This window comes from Galeopterus variegatus, unplaced genomic scaffold (genome assembly GCF_000696425.1).
Source record: "Galeopterus variegatus unplaced genomic scaffold, G_variegatus-3.0.2 Scaffold479, whole genome shotgun sequence".
NCBI classification, from domain to species: Eukaryota; Metazoa; Chordata; class Mammalia; order Dermoptera; family Cynocephalidae; genus Galeopterus; species Galeopterus variegatus.
Window position 1 is genome coordinate 353,656 of NW_007726590.1, and position 16,320 is coordinate 369,975.

The window sequence follows — 16,320 nt, forward strand, 5'->3', positions numbered from 1 at the left end:
GTTTTAATTTAAACTAAGAATAGAATTAAGACCAGAAAAAAGAAATCAAGAAAAGGAAAGTCAGAGGCCAGAAATTCTAGAATTATCTTTATTCACATGTGACAGTTGAATCTCTATGATTTTATTTGTCCCTATTTCCATCGCAAAACACCGAGCGAAGTATTTTCCTATTAGGCTCTGAACGTGGCCCCAAGCCAAATATATGTTTATTCCATGTGTGTACACATGTGTGTGTGTGTATGTTTGTGTGTGTGAGAAAGAGAGAGATGGCCTGAATTTCATCACCTAATTACCTATTTTTCACATCAACAATGAGCAATTCAAATATATTAAAGTTTTCATCTTACCTGACTCATTCAGTAAGAAAAAGATTCATTTACCACTGTGAATACAGAGTAGAGAAAGGGGTCAATGGGACAGGCATTTTATAATTTGTCTGTGAGAATCCACCCTTATTTTCTTAAAAAGCAAAAATATACTGAAGTCAAAAGGTTTGGATAAAAATTGTGATTCTTCTAGGGCATTCTTTGCTGTTTGTACAATTTGCAAGGAACAGAAAGTTGTTCCAGTCAAGACCATGAAATCACAGAATATTTTATCTGTAGAATGCTGTCATAATGGCCTTTGGGGAGTGTGGAGGTGGTCTCCTGTCCCACTCTTGCCCAAGTTATTGCAAAAGCTTGTCTTGGGCACTGATGCTTTAAATGTGTAGTATTAGGGACGCCTGTCACCCATATTGTAATACATTTTGGACAGGGCACTTTTTTCATCTCTTTTCTTTTTTTTAACCGCAAAGATCATTGACCTAGGAGTCAGAAGACTTAAGTCCCCGTTGCAGTTCTGTCAGTAATTAGCGTGATGTGGGTGATTTCCAACCCCCCACACTTTGCATTCCAGTTTGCTTATCTGTGCAGTTACTTTTAGGGCCCACATTTGTTCTAAGAATCTGTGACTGTTATAAATTTATAGAAGACTTGACCATATTTTCAAGTTCACTGCTTCCCATGAACAAAACTTTCCTGAGCACCTGCATATGTCAGGCACTGCCTCTTAAAATGCTGCATATGCTAAGAGGAACAATACATTGCCTCATCTCTAAAATAGTTTACAGTCTAATAAGAAAGAATATATAGACAAGGAGTCACAAACTCCAATTCCTACAGCAGCCAAGCAGGGAGCCTAAATGAGTGAAACAGGCCTGGGGGAGAAGGGAAGTAGTAAGCTGGACAGAACCTGGCTCTTCTGAACAGGACAGCTGTAACTCACTTCTAGCCTGTGTTTACCAGGTAGGAAGGAATGAGGTCTCGGTGTCACTAGATATTACAAATTTCAAAAGAAACTAGAAGTCCAACTTATGATATGAAATCTCCCATTTAAAAAAAAAAATGTTTTGTTGCCATCCAGTTCAAAAATGCTTAAAATGGGGCCGGCCCGGTGGCGCACTGCTACAGTGCACCGCTTGGGAGCGCGGCGGCGCTCCCGCTGAGGGTTCGAGGGTTCGGATCCCACATACAGACCGGCTGCTCACTGGCTGAGCGAGGTGCGGGCACAACACCGAGGGTTGCGATCCCATTGCCGGTCACGAAAAAAGACAAAAAGGAAAAAAAAATAATAACAAAAATGCTTAAAATAATGTTTCATAAAAGTAAAACATGTTTGCTAGCCACAGAAGTCCTGCAGTTTACCCAGTAGTGATTTCTCAAATAAACAGATAATTAGAATGCTATACATTCAGTGGTAGAAATGTGTAGAGTTCACAAAGAGTACAGATAGTGATTAACACTGCTCATAATGATTTCTAAGAGGCTTTCTAATTACTTTCTAGTCACTTGTCAATACCTTACAGTACTTTTTGTTTTTTTAGAATGAGTAATTCATTCACCACGGAGAGCTGGATGACGCTGAATACGTCTCTCTTGTCTGTTAAGTAAATACACGTTTGGTAAATTCCACAAGTGAGCCTTTGGAATGTGTTTTGACAGTTTTGCCCATTCAGGTTCTCTGCTGCTTCATCTCCTGGCTTTTACATTCTTTATTGAATTGTGAAAAGGGGATGTCCTTCCTGCTGCTCTAGTCTTGTTTCATAGAATAGAATGAATTCATTCTCATTTTTGAATGGAGCTGTAATTAACATGGTTCCTTTTGTTTAACAACATCAATTTACATAGTACCTGCTCATTCCAGAGCATCATTATTGGTGGCACAGCTTCATTGACTGATCTCTGAGGGCTCTGGGAATAGTATTTGTTAATTATCTGCAGCAAACCAGGTAACTAAGGGGAGGTTCTGCTACTATGACTTTGATGAAAGTAACATTGATCATTTTTTTAATTGCTTAATGATAGATTTGATCATCTTAAAATAGAATACATATTCAGCTGCTGAGCAGGCTGCGTTAAATCATAACTTCTTTAAAATACACACACACCTAGGCCCTGCACACTCTTCTGTTACATTTCTCTAAGAATGCATAAGTTTACCTTCAGTTTATATAAGTGTATAATTCTGTTTAATAATGTCATCATCAAAGTGCTTGTAAATATTTTGTAGTACATAATAAATGCCAATGTCCTCAGAGGACAAGAAGGTTACTGTATCATGCCGTCTAATGTTGGGGACTTAGGCAAACTGGAGACTATATGACCTTCTTTAAAGCATTTAAGTTTTGGTTGTTTTGGTTTTTAAAGTATCGTCCTGGAGGGCAGGGGATGGGAATCCATCTGTGGGCCTGATTCGGCCCTTGTGCTCTAGTTTTGCTTATATGTTCTATGGAGAAAAAGAAGCATTAAGTGTTTGGAGTCACTAAGTCCTAATATTTTACAGTTAGAAGAGGCACTAAAGATCATCTAGTGTAAACTATCATTTTACATTTAAGGAAACTGAGGACCAAAGAAGGGAAGTATTTTACCTAAATTAAACCCCTTATTCATATTAGAAGAGGCACTAAAGATCATCTAGTGTAAACTATCATTTTACATTTAAGGAAACTGAGGCCCAAAGAAGGGAAGTATTTTACCTAAATTAAACCCCTTATTCATTTTTTTTGATTGGGTCTTAAAGACAAGGGGAGTTTGGAGATTGTTCTAAACATGGTTGTATTTCTACATTCACCAGTACTGTACCCAGTACCCACTTGAAATGTTGCTAGTGCTACTGAGGAACTGAACTTTTAATTTAATTTAATTAATTGAAATCTAAATAGCCCCATGCAGCTAGCTATATTGGACGAAGAAGCTTAGAGATTACAGTTTTCACCCTTAAGTTATCACAGCCTACCTTGAATAAAAATATTAACTGACTTCACATGTAATTTAAGAGCCAGTCAACAGTATATTTCTGTTTACCTCCCCTCCATCTTTCATGCTATGATTTTCATTTATTTTACTTCTGCATTTGTTATTATTTTTATTTTAAGCAGTTAATTGTTTTTTTAAAATATAAAAGAATAAGAAATACTTATATTTATCCGCAGATTTACCATTTCTGGTGCTCATCATTGTTTCCTGTAGATCCCAGATTCCATCTGTTATGATTTCCCTTCAGCCTGAAGAATTTCCTTTAAAATTTTGTGTAGTGTAGTTCTGCGGGATTCTTCTCTTATTTTTAAATTATCAAAAAAAAAAATCTTTATCTCACCTTTATTTTTGAAGGATTTTTTTTGCCAGAAATGGAATAGTAGGATGACATTTTTTTCCCCCTTTCAGAACTTTGGAATGTTGTTCCATTGTCTTCTTATATTGTTTCCAATGGAAATTCAGCCTTCATTTTTTTACTTGTTCTTTTGAATGTAATGTATCTCTTTTTCCTTTGGCTGGTTTTAAGATTTTTTAAATTTGTCTTTAGTGTTCAGAAATTTGACTATGATATAACTAGGTATGTTTTCCATTTTATTTATCTTGCTCAGAGCTTGTTAAACTTCTTTGATCTGTGCTTGATTTTTTTAATCCAATTTGGAAAGTTGCAGCTGTTCATTTTTTAAATATTTATCCCATCCCATTTTTTGTCTCCTGTCTTTTTCTGGTAATCTAATTACATGTATGTAAGACCACTTGTTATTATCTCACAGATTATTGATGTTATGTTCATTTTTTTAAAACTTATTTCCCTTTTTCATTTTGAATAATTTCTGTTAACCTGTATTCATGTTCAGTGATCCTTTATCCTGTAGTGAAGCATATTCAATTTTTAATTAATTTCAGATGTTGTATTTTTTATTCTAGAATTTCATTTGGTTTCTTTTCAGAGTTTCCATTTCTTCCTTGAAAAACCCATCTCTTCATCCATTATGTTTACCTTTTAATGTAAATTCTTTAACAGAGTTATAATAGTTCTAAAATCTTTATCTGACAACTCTAATGACTAGGATATGTTGGTCTACTTATATAGACTATGTTTCTCTTGGTTCTTTCTTTTCTGCTGCTTTTTCACATGCCCTGTAATTTCATAATATTTTAGACATTGTGTAAAGACCAGTAGAATCTGAAATATAACATTTTGAGTTTTTCTCTGGAAGCATTTTTATTCTATCTTGTATTTGGATAATGGAATAATCAGATTCTCCCAAAAGTTGAGTCAGTTGGTACTGAGCTGAATCTCTAAATAGACTGGATTCATCTGTGATTAGTGCCCTCCCAACCTGTGTCTGTGCTGCTTTAAGGGAAAAAAAAAAAAAAAACTTATTAGTATTTGACCTGAGAGTGGATTGATCTGCAGTTTCAGATCTTTTTTGGTTCACATTTAGACTCAACTCTGACAGTGTCTTGGAATATAAGCACCACAGAATGTGTGGGGGTATGTGATTTCTCTTTACTAACCAGCTCCTCTTTTATTGACCCTTCCTTGGCCAATTCTGAGATTGGGGGGAATTATCAGACCAAGCAATTTGGTTTTGTGTTTAGAGCTCATCTAGATTCCATTCTGTCCTGTAAGCCTACATTGTCATATAATGTTCAACTAATTTCACTCATCCCTAAAAATCTGTCTATGGCAGACCTGTACTCAGACTGGGCACTCGCCCTAGAGAAAGTTGTCACAACTCTTTGCTCATGTATGCAGTGCTTGCTTCTCTCTAGAGTTCATCAGAGCTTCTTTGCATCTTCTAGACTTCCTCCAAAACAGTTCAGTAATTATTTTATCTAGGTTTTTCTTGTTTTATGGGAGTGGTCATTTGCATCTTTCTACCTTCTGCCTGGAAGCGGAAGTTCTTCACATGTCTTGGATTGTCAAATAATGAAAGATGGTGTAAGAACTGTCTTTTCTGTTGCCCCACCTTTCTGAGTCCCAAGAATTTAGAAGACTTCATGCCTGAGTGACATCAATACTGAGGAGAACCTGTTTACTGATACCAGAGTCAGTGCCCAAGAATATGTGTGCTGTTGTTGGATGTCCCCCCAAACTCACTGAGGCTTGGTCCCCACCGTGACAGTGTGAAGAGGGCAGGAAATCCTATTGTGGTAATTGAAAGATGGGGCCTTGAGGAGGTAGTTAGATTGTGAGGACTGTGCCCTAATGAATAGATTGATCCATTCTTGGAATAATGGGAGTGGTTTTGGTTGCTTTAAAAGGAGAGAGAATGAGGAGGTTACTCTCTCTGCTCTGCCGTTCTCACCATGTGACACCCTGCATTGTTGTAGATTCACCAAATATGTTCCCTGGACTTTGGACTTCCCAGCCTCTGAGTCTGTAAGCAATAAATGTTTTTTCTCTGCTAATTACTCAGTTTCAGGTATTTCTGTTATAAGCAACAGAAACTGGCTAATACAGTGTGCTAAATGCCCAAAGTGACTGACCCCAGCATTCCATCGGCAGATCCCTCCTGAGAAAGCTGTATGTGACTCCGTCTGCTTCCCAAAACAAGTTAGTTACTTTTATTAGATTTGGTGGCCAGTAGTCCCCAAGCCATATCCAAAATTAAGTACTCCAGATTGGGAGGAAATACCACTTTGTGTTTTTCATCCAACTGGTTGGTATTCTTCAATACACATATAAAAACACATGCTTCAGAATAGCTCTTTTACAGTATTGCTTTGTACTCCTGCACTTCACAAAAGTTTTCATTCACTAACAATAGTTGGATAATTGTGAATGCCTTTTACCTGCTACTAAAATTGCTAATGAAGTTTTTGAGTGCCAAGAAGTAACCTTACCTTCTCTTGGTTCTTTAAAGAAGACTCAGTTGGCTGTCTTTGCTTTAAAACACACACACACACACACACACACACATCCTTAACAAAGTTTGTAAAAAGAAAGTTAGGTATAGGATCTGCTCAGGAATAATCAGTATCTTCTGGAAAGTGCACTGCTTGTAGTATAATGGCTAAAATTTTTTAAATATTTTGAATTTATCAAATGGGACATTTTCTGGTGAGTTAGATTTGAGGCCTCTTCCCTTTCAGCCAAATTTATAGTATAACATGATGTGAACTTCAATCCGTCATAACTTCTTATAGAAAATATTTTATTCTGCTCACCTCCAAAATACAAGTCCAATAATTTTTTTTTAAATGTTTATTCATGTTAGTCTTATGATGGACTTTTACATTTGTCAGATGGTATTATTTTATGAATGGAGAGGCATGATGCTTTCAGTAATACAGACTCCTCAAACTAAGTCTTATCTTTGTGATGCCTGCCCAGTCTTTCAGGAAGTATCCTGCTAGATTTGTAGCTACCTGCTTCCTTCTCAGTTCCTTTATGGGACAGAAAGTATTGAATGCCTATTGTGGAAACCCTCCAAGAGTGAAGAAGAAAGGAAATGTTAGCCAGAAGCCCTTTTGCAAGTGTGTGCCCCTATGAAAAGGGCTGTGTATCAAGATAGCAGTGATTCAGGTATTTGTGAAAACAAAAACTTATTTTATGCATTTGAGTGCTGTACTCCCAGGATGATTCCCAGGACCCCTGTGGAAAGAATAGAGAAATGCAGGAAGGAACTCTTCCTTCCAGGAATTCATTTATCATGCTCATACCGACATGTAGAATTCCAGCATACAGCATCAGTTTTTATTTTCTTTTATGCTTCCCATTTTTTCTTAATCTCAAGAAGATTTTCGCAGTCAACAAGTACAGTACTTATTTATGATTTCTCAAGTTATTTCCAGCATACAGCATCAGTTTTTATTTTCTTTTATGCTTCCCATTTTTTCTTAATCTCAAGATTTTCGCAGTCAACAAGTACAGTACTTATTTATGATTTCTCAAGTTATTTCAACAGAGGCACTATCGCTATTCCCATTCTAAAGGCACTATGAAAGATTAAAGAACTGAAAATTCTAGACTCAGTATATTAAATCAGCCATTGATTTAGGCCTGTGAGCTTGTGTTTTTTCTTTATTGGTGTTTTTGGTGAATGCTTATATCTTGAGTTAAATTATTTAAGAAAAATAAACCTAACAGTGTTACTAATTTTTAATGAAATAATCTCTGAATACTTAATACTGTCCTGACCAATGACAGTCTATATTAAAAATAATTAACTCTAATTTGTTATCTTGTTTTGTTTTGGTTTGACTAGAGGAGAGGGAAACAAAATGGAAAAAAAACACAAAAGATTTTCTGCATGAATTTTTTTTTTTTCATTCCATAAGAGTAAACATTTCTAATATATTTGGCCTGGAGTTTTCTTTATTAGAGCATTAAAGTGGAAAGTAGAAATGAAATGTGGGAATAAGAAATGGAAAAAGTATTCTGTTTCCAGCAAGTGCATGGCATTTTGATGTTAAGACCAAGATATGTACTCTTGCCAATATCACTTCTCTTGCTACACGGAGTTAGTATTTGGTACGCTGAGCTATTTCCTAGGAGGCAAGGAGAATGTGGGAATGGCTTATGACTCCTAGAAAGGCCTGATCTCTTTACCTCTTGTTCCATTGATTCTTTCAGTAGCAAATTATAGATCTATTCATAGTCAAATTTTTCCCCTGGCTAACCTGATAGAATTGTGGATATATTATTACCTGCTTTCTAATGTTGACTTCTCCAGTGCCACACTTGATGGGCTATGAAACCTTTCATATACTTCATTTTTTGACTTTATTTCATTCTTTCATTTTCTCATTATTTCCACAAATACTGGGGGTACTATGTTGGCCACAGTAACAATAGTAACAACCTATTCATTTGAGATTGCATATTATAATACAGTCAATCTTGATAGAAGAGAATATTATATAAATATGAGTAGTATTTTGCTCAAATAATTACAGTATTGGTGGTGTTCATATATATATTAGAGATTTTAAGTTAAAAATGAATTAAAATTGCTATATTAGGTTGATTAAAGGAATTCTATGTGACAGCAATAACAGTATGACAAAATTGAATATTGTAGTACTAATGCAGGTTCAACTCTAGTTATTTCCTCCTTCTCCATTATTGGTATCATCTTCCACTTTTATGATGCCTCCACTGGGAACCACATATCTTATTCAATTTTACCTTAAGGATAAATTGTGTGGAGTTATAATAAAGACATAAAATAAATCTCAGAGAAGGTACTATACTAGGAAAGAATTTTCAGAGTTTGTATGCTGTCAAAAATATGTTCATGATAGTGTAGGTAACCATTTTTATTAGTTGGATTTTCTATTATGAAAGGAATATACAGTTCTTTTTCTGTCGTTCTGTGAAACACAAACTCTGCTGTAATGTTTGCCTTCACTACCATCATGGAAGTTCCATGGGTGCGAACACTTGATCTTCTTTACTGGCCATATCTCCAGCGCATATACGTACGTGGCAGAGTGGGGACTCAATGATTATTTGTTGAATGTTTGTATATGATGTACTATATGTACAATGGCATGCATTTATATAGCACCCTATAGCTTCCACAACATTTTTGCTTAAGTTATCTCATTTGGTTATAAGACCAATTTTGTGCAAAAAGTTGGACAGGTGTATCCTATGAGTAAAATTACAATTCAAGTGGTTATGACAGAACTAGGATAGGAAAGGGTCAAAGTTGTAATTATCCATTAATTTTTTAATAATAATCATCGTCACTCAATAAATGCTTATTATTATTGTTATGGGCCAGTCACAGTGCCAAATATTTTAATTGAGTTATCTATTGAATCCGTACAACAACCCCATGATATAGTACTATAATTATTATTCCCATTTTAGAAACGAAGAAACTGGGTCACAACGAAGTTAGCTAACTTACACGAGGTTGCACAGCTAGTAAGTGGGATTGAAAACTGCTCTGTGGTTTTTAGGATGTCCCTTTAAAAAGTTTTCCAGTGTGCATACATGAGCCAAATAACTACCATGCTGGTTTTTTAATGACTTTATTATTTGCTATTATAATAGATGTTTGTCTATAAATTTATAAGACAGAGATGATATGATTATTTTTACAGGTAAGGGTAAAGAGACAATACAAGAGGGGAAAAAGAGAGAGAGGGAGATGTAGAATAAGGTAGTCAGGTTGCCAAGATTATAAGAGAAGCAGATTGGCATTCTATTATAGAATAAGGTACCTCGCAAGTAATGGAGAATGAGTCTGAAAAAAAAAATACTTATTGAAGGCAGCTAGATATAGATATTTGTGAGGATAGGACATACCTAATGTCCTGTAAAAGGGTCTGCAGTCAGAGGAGAGACTGCCCAGTGCCAACCAAATCAGATGATCATGGCAGTGGGAAACCTCATTGGAACTCAGCAGTGTGACTTTCTAAGTGAAGGTTCTAAGCTGCCTGTACTAGCATAAATGATTGGAAGTTCTGGGTTGAAAACCCTGTCTCCAGCTGAGCTCTCCTCAACCGCCTGTTAAGGAGTGCACCTCACTCCAACTTAAGTATCTGCAAGAGCTGATAACACATTAAATAAGCCCTTGCCTCTAAGAGAGCAGACGTCTAGCAATAGTTCCACTACCAATAAGCTGCAGTAGATGAGAATGTGAGGATCACTTATGCAGGGCAATTACATTCAAATCAAGATCCTTCTAAATGGACGTTGACTTATATATGCAAAACAGTGCCATACTGAAGTGAGGAAGGTAGAGCAGAATTGATAACATTACTTATAAACTGTAAAATTCAAAGGCTGAATTCCATGATGACAAAATAATAGACCATTGGACCTGGGCTCTCCTATGTCTTTGCTGATAATTTGCTGGAGTGACCTTGGGCAAGTCACATCACCTCTAAATCATTATTGCCATGTTGGTTATGTTCTATAGGTCACATTATAAATCACATCTAAATATACCTAAGATAAATAGGTAAATTTATCAAATACTGTTTATATTGTTCAAATATATGAATTGGAATATGTCTGATATAAAATGCACACTAGGGCTGGCCAGTTAGCTCAGTTGATTAGAGCTCAGCCTTGTAACACCAAGGTCAACGGTTTGGGTCCCCTTACCAGCCAACCACCAAAAAAAAGATGCACACTACTTTAACATTACTCTGCACCCATTGTCACTTTGGTACTTCTGAAAGTTATTTTCACATGTGCCCCAAGTTGTCTTTCCTTACATTTTCTTTTCCATAGAGCAAATTGGCCAGGAAATGTTGGAAAACCTCAGTCATGACAGAGAAAAGATACAGCGAGCACGTGAAAGAGTAAGTACAAGTGATACAGTCTTTTCACATATTCAGTGAATGAGAAGACAAAATAAATGATAGTCGGGACATACATAGAGAAGAATGACTACACAGAGTTAAGTATGTATAAAAATGGCTAGTGTGAAAAAGGGTGATAAAGGCTTTGGAGAGGAAAAGAAAGGTATGAGATGGAGAAAAAAGAAGCTGATTCGTTATAGCCCCATCCCAGAATGCCCCCAGGGGGATATTTTATTTAGCTCTATAGCTGAGAAGAAGGTCATTCCGAGAGGTTTTGAAGCATGTCAGTCTTTCAGAGTGAAAGCTGTAAAACTAACTATTGGTCTCATTCTTCCTCAATTTATTAGGTAGAATTGAAATCATTCATCATTTTTAGTGTAAAATTCCATTTATGTTTTCAGAACTTTGCAAATTCATAAACTGGAGATTAATTACCAGATGTATATTAAATTTTGTCAGGCTGTGAGACATTTGCTTTTATATCCAGTTCAAGTATCCAGTTTAAAGATCCTGGGTTACCTCTCACATGTTATTTGCTGAATCTAAGAATTTTTGGAGTTTGTATAATTGTCAGACATGTTTTTATTTTTGTGTATTTAAGCATTTTTTATTGTTTGGATTTTCTATTGTGAAATAAATTGTTGCTTACTATGCACTTTAAAAATAACCTAATTGCATGGAGTTTTGTTTTGTTTTGTTAATGCTGCTTTTCTCCGCCTAGCTTCGGGAAACAGACGCTAACTTGGGGAAAAGCTCCAGGGTTCTGACAGGGATGCTGCGAAGGTAAGAGCAAGGTAGGGACCGATCTTCCTCTCTCTCTCTCTTTCTCTCTCTCCCTCTCTCTTTTCAACTATGTTTTTCCTCTAATTGCAGTGGGGCAAACAGGCTTGTGAGCTTCTGTTCTTTGTACCCTGTGTCAAGACCCTTTTGAAATAACAGAGAACTGATATTAACTCTTTGGGTGGGGACACATACCAACTAACTCAGATTAGAGAGGAGACTTGAGCTAGGGGGATTACCTCAAACTATGGAAAAAATTAGGGTTAGACATGAAGTTTTTTTTCATAGCCTGAGGAAGTCCCCATGGCAGGAATATACTGATTTTTTTCTATCCCAATAGCCTCCTTCTCCTAGGGAGAATGCAGGCCTGCTGCTATCAGGAGCACACTTGGTATTAGCTTTGTTCTCTGTTGCCTTGTTTTCATTTCTTTAAGGGACACTGTATCGGGAAACATTTCCATTTTATGTATGTACTTAAAGATGACTTATAAAATATAAAGATTATCTGAATAATCTGAATTCATATGTGCTAGCAAACAAATGTTGATATTTTATATGTGTAACTAAACTTTGATCGATGGAAAATATCCGGGAGAGTATAAAAAAAGTAAATGAATGAATGTAGGTAATATTCTACATAAGTATATTCAGCACAGAAAGGTTTTACATCCAGTATCTACAAAATAAGAGTATCATCTACCATGACCGCCTATTTGGAACTGTGGATAGAAAAGTGAGGAATGTTGAAAATGGCCTCTGGAATAGCTTAATAGGAATTTTAAAGAAGAAAAATTTTTCTATAGTTGATCTTATAGAGACAACTATTTACAAATAACTAAAGTTTCTGGTCAGGTATCCGTCTTCTATAATTTGCTAAAAGTATGTTTGACATGTTAAGAGATTTATTGCGTAAGAAACAATCAAATGTATAGTTTAGTCTTCAAGGTCACTGTGATTTCTCTACCAGCCAGATGAGTAGTGAGCCTAAAGTTCCCAGGACACTTCCAGGCAAGATTGACCTAACACTACATTGTCTCTCCTTTCCTGGAAGCGTAGTAACAACTCAGGACCATCTACCGCCAAACTCTGATTATAAGTAATATGTAAATGACTTCAGAAAAATTAAAAACTCAAGGAGAAGGGAAATGGAATTGAAAGGAATGCTTCAGTGTCTATAGACAATAAAAAAGGAGGAAAGGGGGGAAAAAAACTTCTATTGCTTCCCTGGGAGGGCCCCTGCCACGTGAGCTGTAACGAATATTCTGCGTATGTCTCCATTTTGTCAAATCTCATTAAAGAGTCCTCCTGCTTTATGTCAATTGAGCTGTCCAGAAATCATTCATCATTTTTAGTGTAAAAAAAATCGTGTGGTTATTTAAATAATATCATATTAATGTTAAAGTTCAGCTGTCACTTAATGGTATGACTTAATCAGATGTAGCATTTAGGAAAAATAGTTTATTCAGGCTCTACATGGCTTTCAGGTTGGCAGATTTAAATAAGGATTTATGGGTTTCTAAACCAATGTATTTCTGTACATGTTTCTGCTTGATGTACCTCACCCTTTAGTTCAGGACACTGCAGACAGTTATTTCAACAAATAAAGCATCTCCTGGTGTTGTGTTTGAATAAATTTGCAAGTCATTTAGAGAGGCTGAAGCACAAACAACTTCTGCAACCTTTGACAGGGCTGGCTTTCTGTAGGGAAATATACTAACGTGCTAGTTTCAGAAGCCTACAGAAGAAAATTACTCTGGTGAAATCTACTTGGGGTTCTCTTTGTAGGCAAACTCAGTGAATCACTGACTCATCACCTTTTGGGATGTTTCTAGAGTATGAACAGAAATAAAAATCCCAGATGGACATCACCTTGCTATGTCTGAAGCAAGGAAACTCTTTAAGGCTACCTGTTTGGTTATATGACAGCATTTTTTGCTTGGCACAGCTGGGATCTTGGCACAGCCAAGATAATCCAGATATTTTTAATCGATGCTATATAACCTATCTCAGTGTTTAGGAACTAAATGCCAGTGGTGGTTTTGTTTTCTAATCACTATTGCACATGATATACAATTTATTTTGGAGTTGAGAATATAATCCAGATATTTTTAATCGATGCTATATAACCTATCTCAGTGTTTAGGAACTAAATGCCGGTGGTGGTTTTGTTTTCTAATCACTATTGCACATGATATACAATTTATTTTGGAGTTGAGAATAGGCATAAACATTTTACCAACCTCTTTACTTTGTTATTTTTTGGTTCTTTCCTAGAAAATCAGCTTCTAGAGGAACGGAACCAGGGTTTATATACCAAAGTCTTTTATATAATGCTCTGATTTTGCTTCCTCTGTTACATCCTTCCCATTCACATAGCATTTGCTTCCAGCACAGATGAGGTTTTATTTCAGAAAGAGAAGCCACGTTCTCTTATTCTTACTCTTGTTCTTACCAAAACCACATAGTTATGTCATATGTCAACAGGTGCTTCTGATTTGAGAAACGTTGTAATACTGAATGGTGCTCATCCATCACCTTCACAAATGTGTAAAAGAAGTGAATGTCCTCCTCATAAAGTATAGGTGTTTACCTACATATAACGTTTGTTTATTTTCATATGATAAATTCTGTGTGGCAGAGAGTAGTTAAGTAGTCCACAATGTACCAAAACAAGGAATTATTTTATTTAAAAGAACTCAGGTTTTTCATTTTTTAAACCGTAACATTTTTACATTTGTAAAATGAAAAGAAATGGCATAGCCTGGCCCCTCATTTGTGTCATTTTACTTAGAGTGGTTAGTCTGTTGTGAAAACAGGTGAAACCAATGTTCCATCAGGGCCAAAGTCTGTACATATGTCCACTCCATCATCTGTAAGACTGACCAAAAGAAGATGGGAAAATACAATTAAGTTTATAAAATCCAGCAGCCACTAAATAATCATCTACCATTCAGGCTTTTTAATCTTTTATTAACTTCAAAAGTAAAAATCTACTTCCTTCCTTCCTTCCTTCTTTTCTTTCTTCTGCTTGTCCATTTTCTCAGTAAATATTTGATGCCTGTATACCAGGCCTGGGGATCCTGAAATGAAACCAATTTTATCCTTGCCTTCAGAATGCGTCAGCGTCATACAGAGTGTGTGCATAAAAATGTGCTGTGGGAATTCACAAAATTATCTAATCCTCAAAGATGATTTTAAAGATTCTACAACTTCGATTAATTCTTACTGATCATGGCACCAGGAAAACAAATAATCAATAGAAAATATGTAAATAGCTTTAAAAACCAACGTGTTTAAAAAAAAATGAGTGAAATAGAAGATGATTTATGGAATTACGACACAAACAAGTTTTAAAAGGAACTAAAATATGCAAGAAATATTGAACATACCTATTTTAGTGAGAAAGCAACTGATTCAACCAAAAAGAAATTATTCTGTATGTAACAATACTATATTACCAATAGAAAGAAAACAAAGAAGAAGATTGGTCCATTCAAAATTATAATGGTAAAACTTGACATCAGAACACAGCTATAGCTGATTTTCGAGAAAGTAATTTTTCTTTTGTCTTGACATAAGATAGAGAGCTACCTAGGGACAAACTATTCATTTCCTGACTCTATAGGCAGAGTTTAAATAAAGTGGAATTCAGATAATAATGAAAATGGTCATGAAACAAATGACCATTCATGTGGTAACTGGGGCCAAAAAATGGATTTTTTCATTGACTTTCACAAAATTTGATTATTATAATTGGTTGTCTTAAAGTACCACAAGTATCACTGGGAGGCTTACATGTTTCTCTTTATTTGTGTGCATTTATGTGCATGTTTGTGTATATATTTTTTTCTGCACATTTGAGTGGGAAGTCTTATTAGACCATACAGTACTGACAATCAGCAAAAGTGAAAATAGAGATTTTCAAGATTTTTTTAGTCAGAAAAAAAATAATGATTATATTTCCTTTTCCCTCTGAAGAGTTAATAATTGATCAGTAACAGTATATTTGTTTCCAAAAGTATCTGAAGGATTCCTCAGGAATGTAAAAGAGTTATAATTTGAGGACTTCATTGACTTAAATTTGGAGGACATATTACAACCTTATATTGACTTGTAGACTGCTTTGTAAATGGTGGCAAAAGATTTACCAAAAGAAATGGGATATATAATATTTTTTAAAAACACCTTTTATGTATGCTGATTTCAATGTCAAATAATTTCCTCTTTCCCCCACACTACCTATATTTGCCCCAGTTACTTCCACACACACATACAAATCAGAATGTTTTCCCCAAAAAGTGAATTTTATTTATCCTTCCAGCATGAGTATGTCAACTTCTTTATGTATGGAGCTGTTGAGAGGTCTCTGATAACTAATCTGTAATACAAACAAAACAGACTTAAATGCAGTTGACCTAGCCAGCACTATTCATACAATCCTATTTAACACGTGTATTTTTGTTAGAGTTACTTCTGTGTCAATCTGGGAAACAATTGCCACCACATTTGAAACATAGTCTTGTTTCTTTAGTAGAATGACTGGTAAAACATCTGGAAAACTTAAGTGCACTGTCAGAATGATTCCTTAGGGTAAGTGTGCCAGAAATGCCAATGCAAGATCTGTAAGCCATAGAAATATAATTTTTTTTAAATAAACAGGTTTATTCTTAAACATGCCATGGTTAGATGTTTAAACGTCTTTCAAAACTAATTCTTTTTTCCCCCTCATTTTGCCCAGGAAACGTTTTGTTATATTTTGATTGTTCTTATTACAGTGTATGAAAATTCAGCAGTATAGAGTTTTCAAGACTTGTGAGAGGAATGTCCTTGAAGACTCACACTCAATTTTTATGCACTGAAAAGGGTATCTTCTCTCTCAGTATCTTGCATTTACATTTTCACTTCTCTCTCTCTCCTTTTTTTTCTTTCTTTTTTTTTTTTTTTTTTTTTTTTTTTTTTTTTTTTTTTTTTT

At 35.4% G+C, this 16,320-nt stretch overlaps 1 protein-coding gene across 1 annotated transcript in view; it reads left to right on the forward strand.

The window, feature by feature from the left end:
• VTI1A (vesicle transport through interaction with t-SNAREs 1A) overlaps window positions 1-16,320 on the forward strand; it is a 366,044-nt gene that overhangs the window by 215,429 nt on the left and 134,295 nt on the right. The window contains exons 6-7 of the mRNA XM_008569223.1: window positions 10,498-10,568; window positions 11,290-11,351. Of these exons, the coding sequence (XP_008567445.1) occupies window positions 10,498-10,568; window positions 11,290-11,351 (133 nt within the window). The remainder of the gene's footprint in view (window positions 1-10,497; window positions 10,569-11,289; window positions 11,352-16,320) is intronic.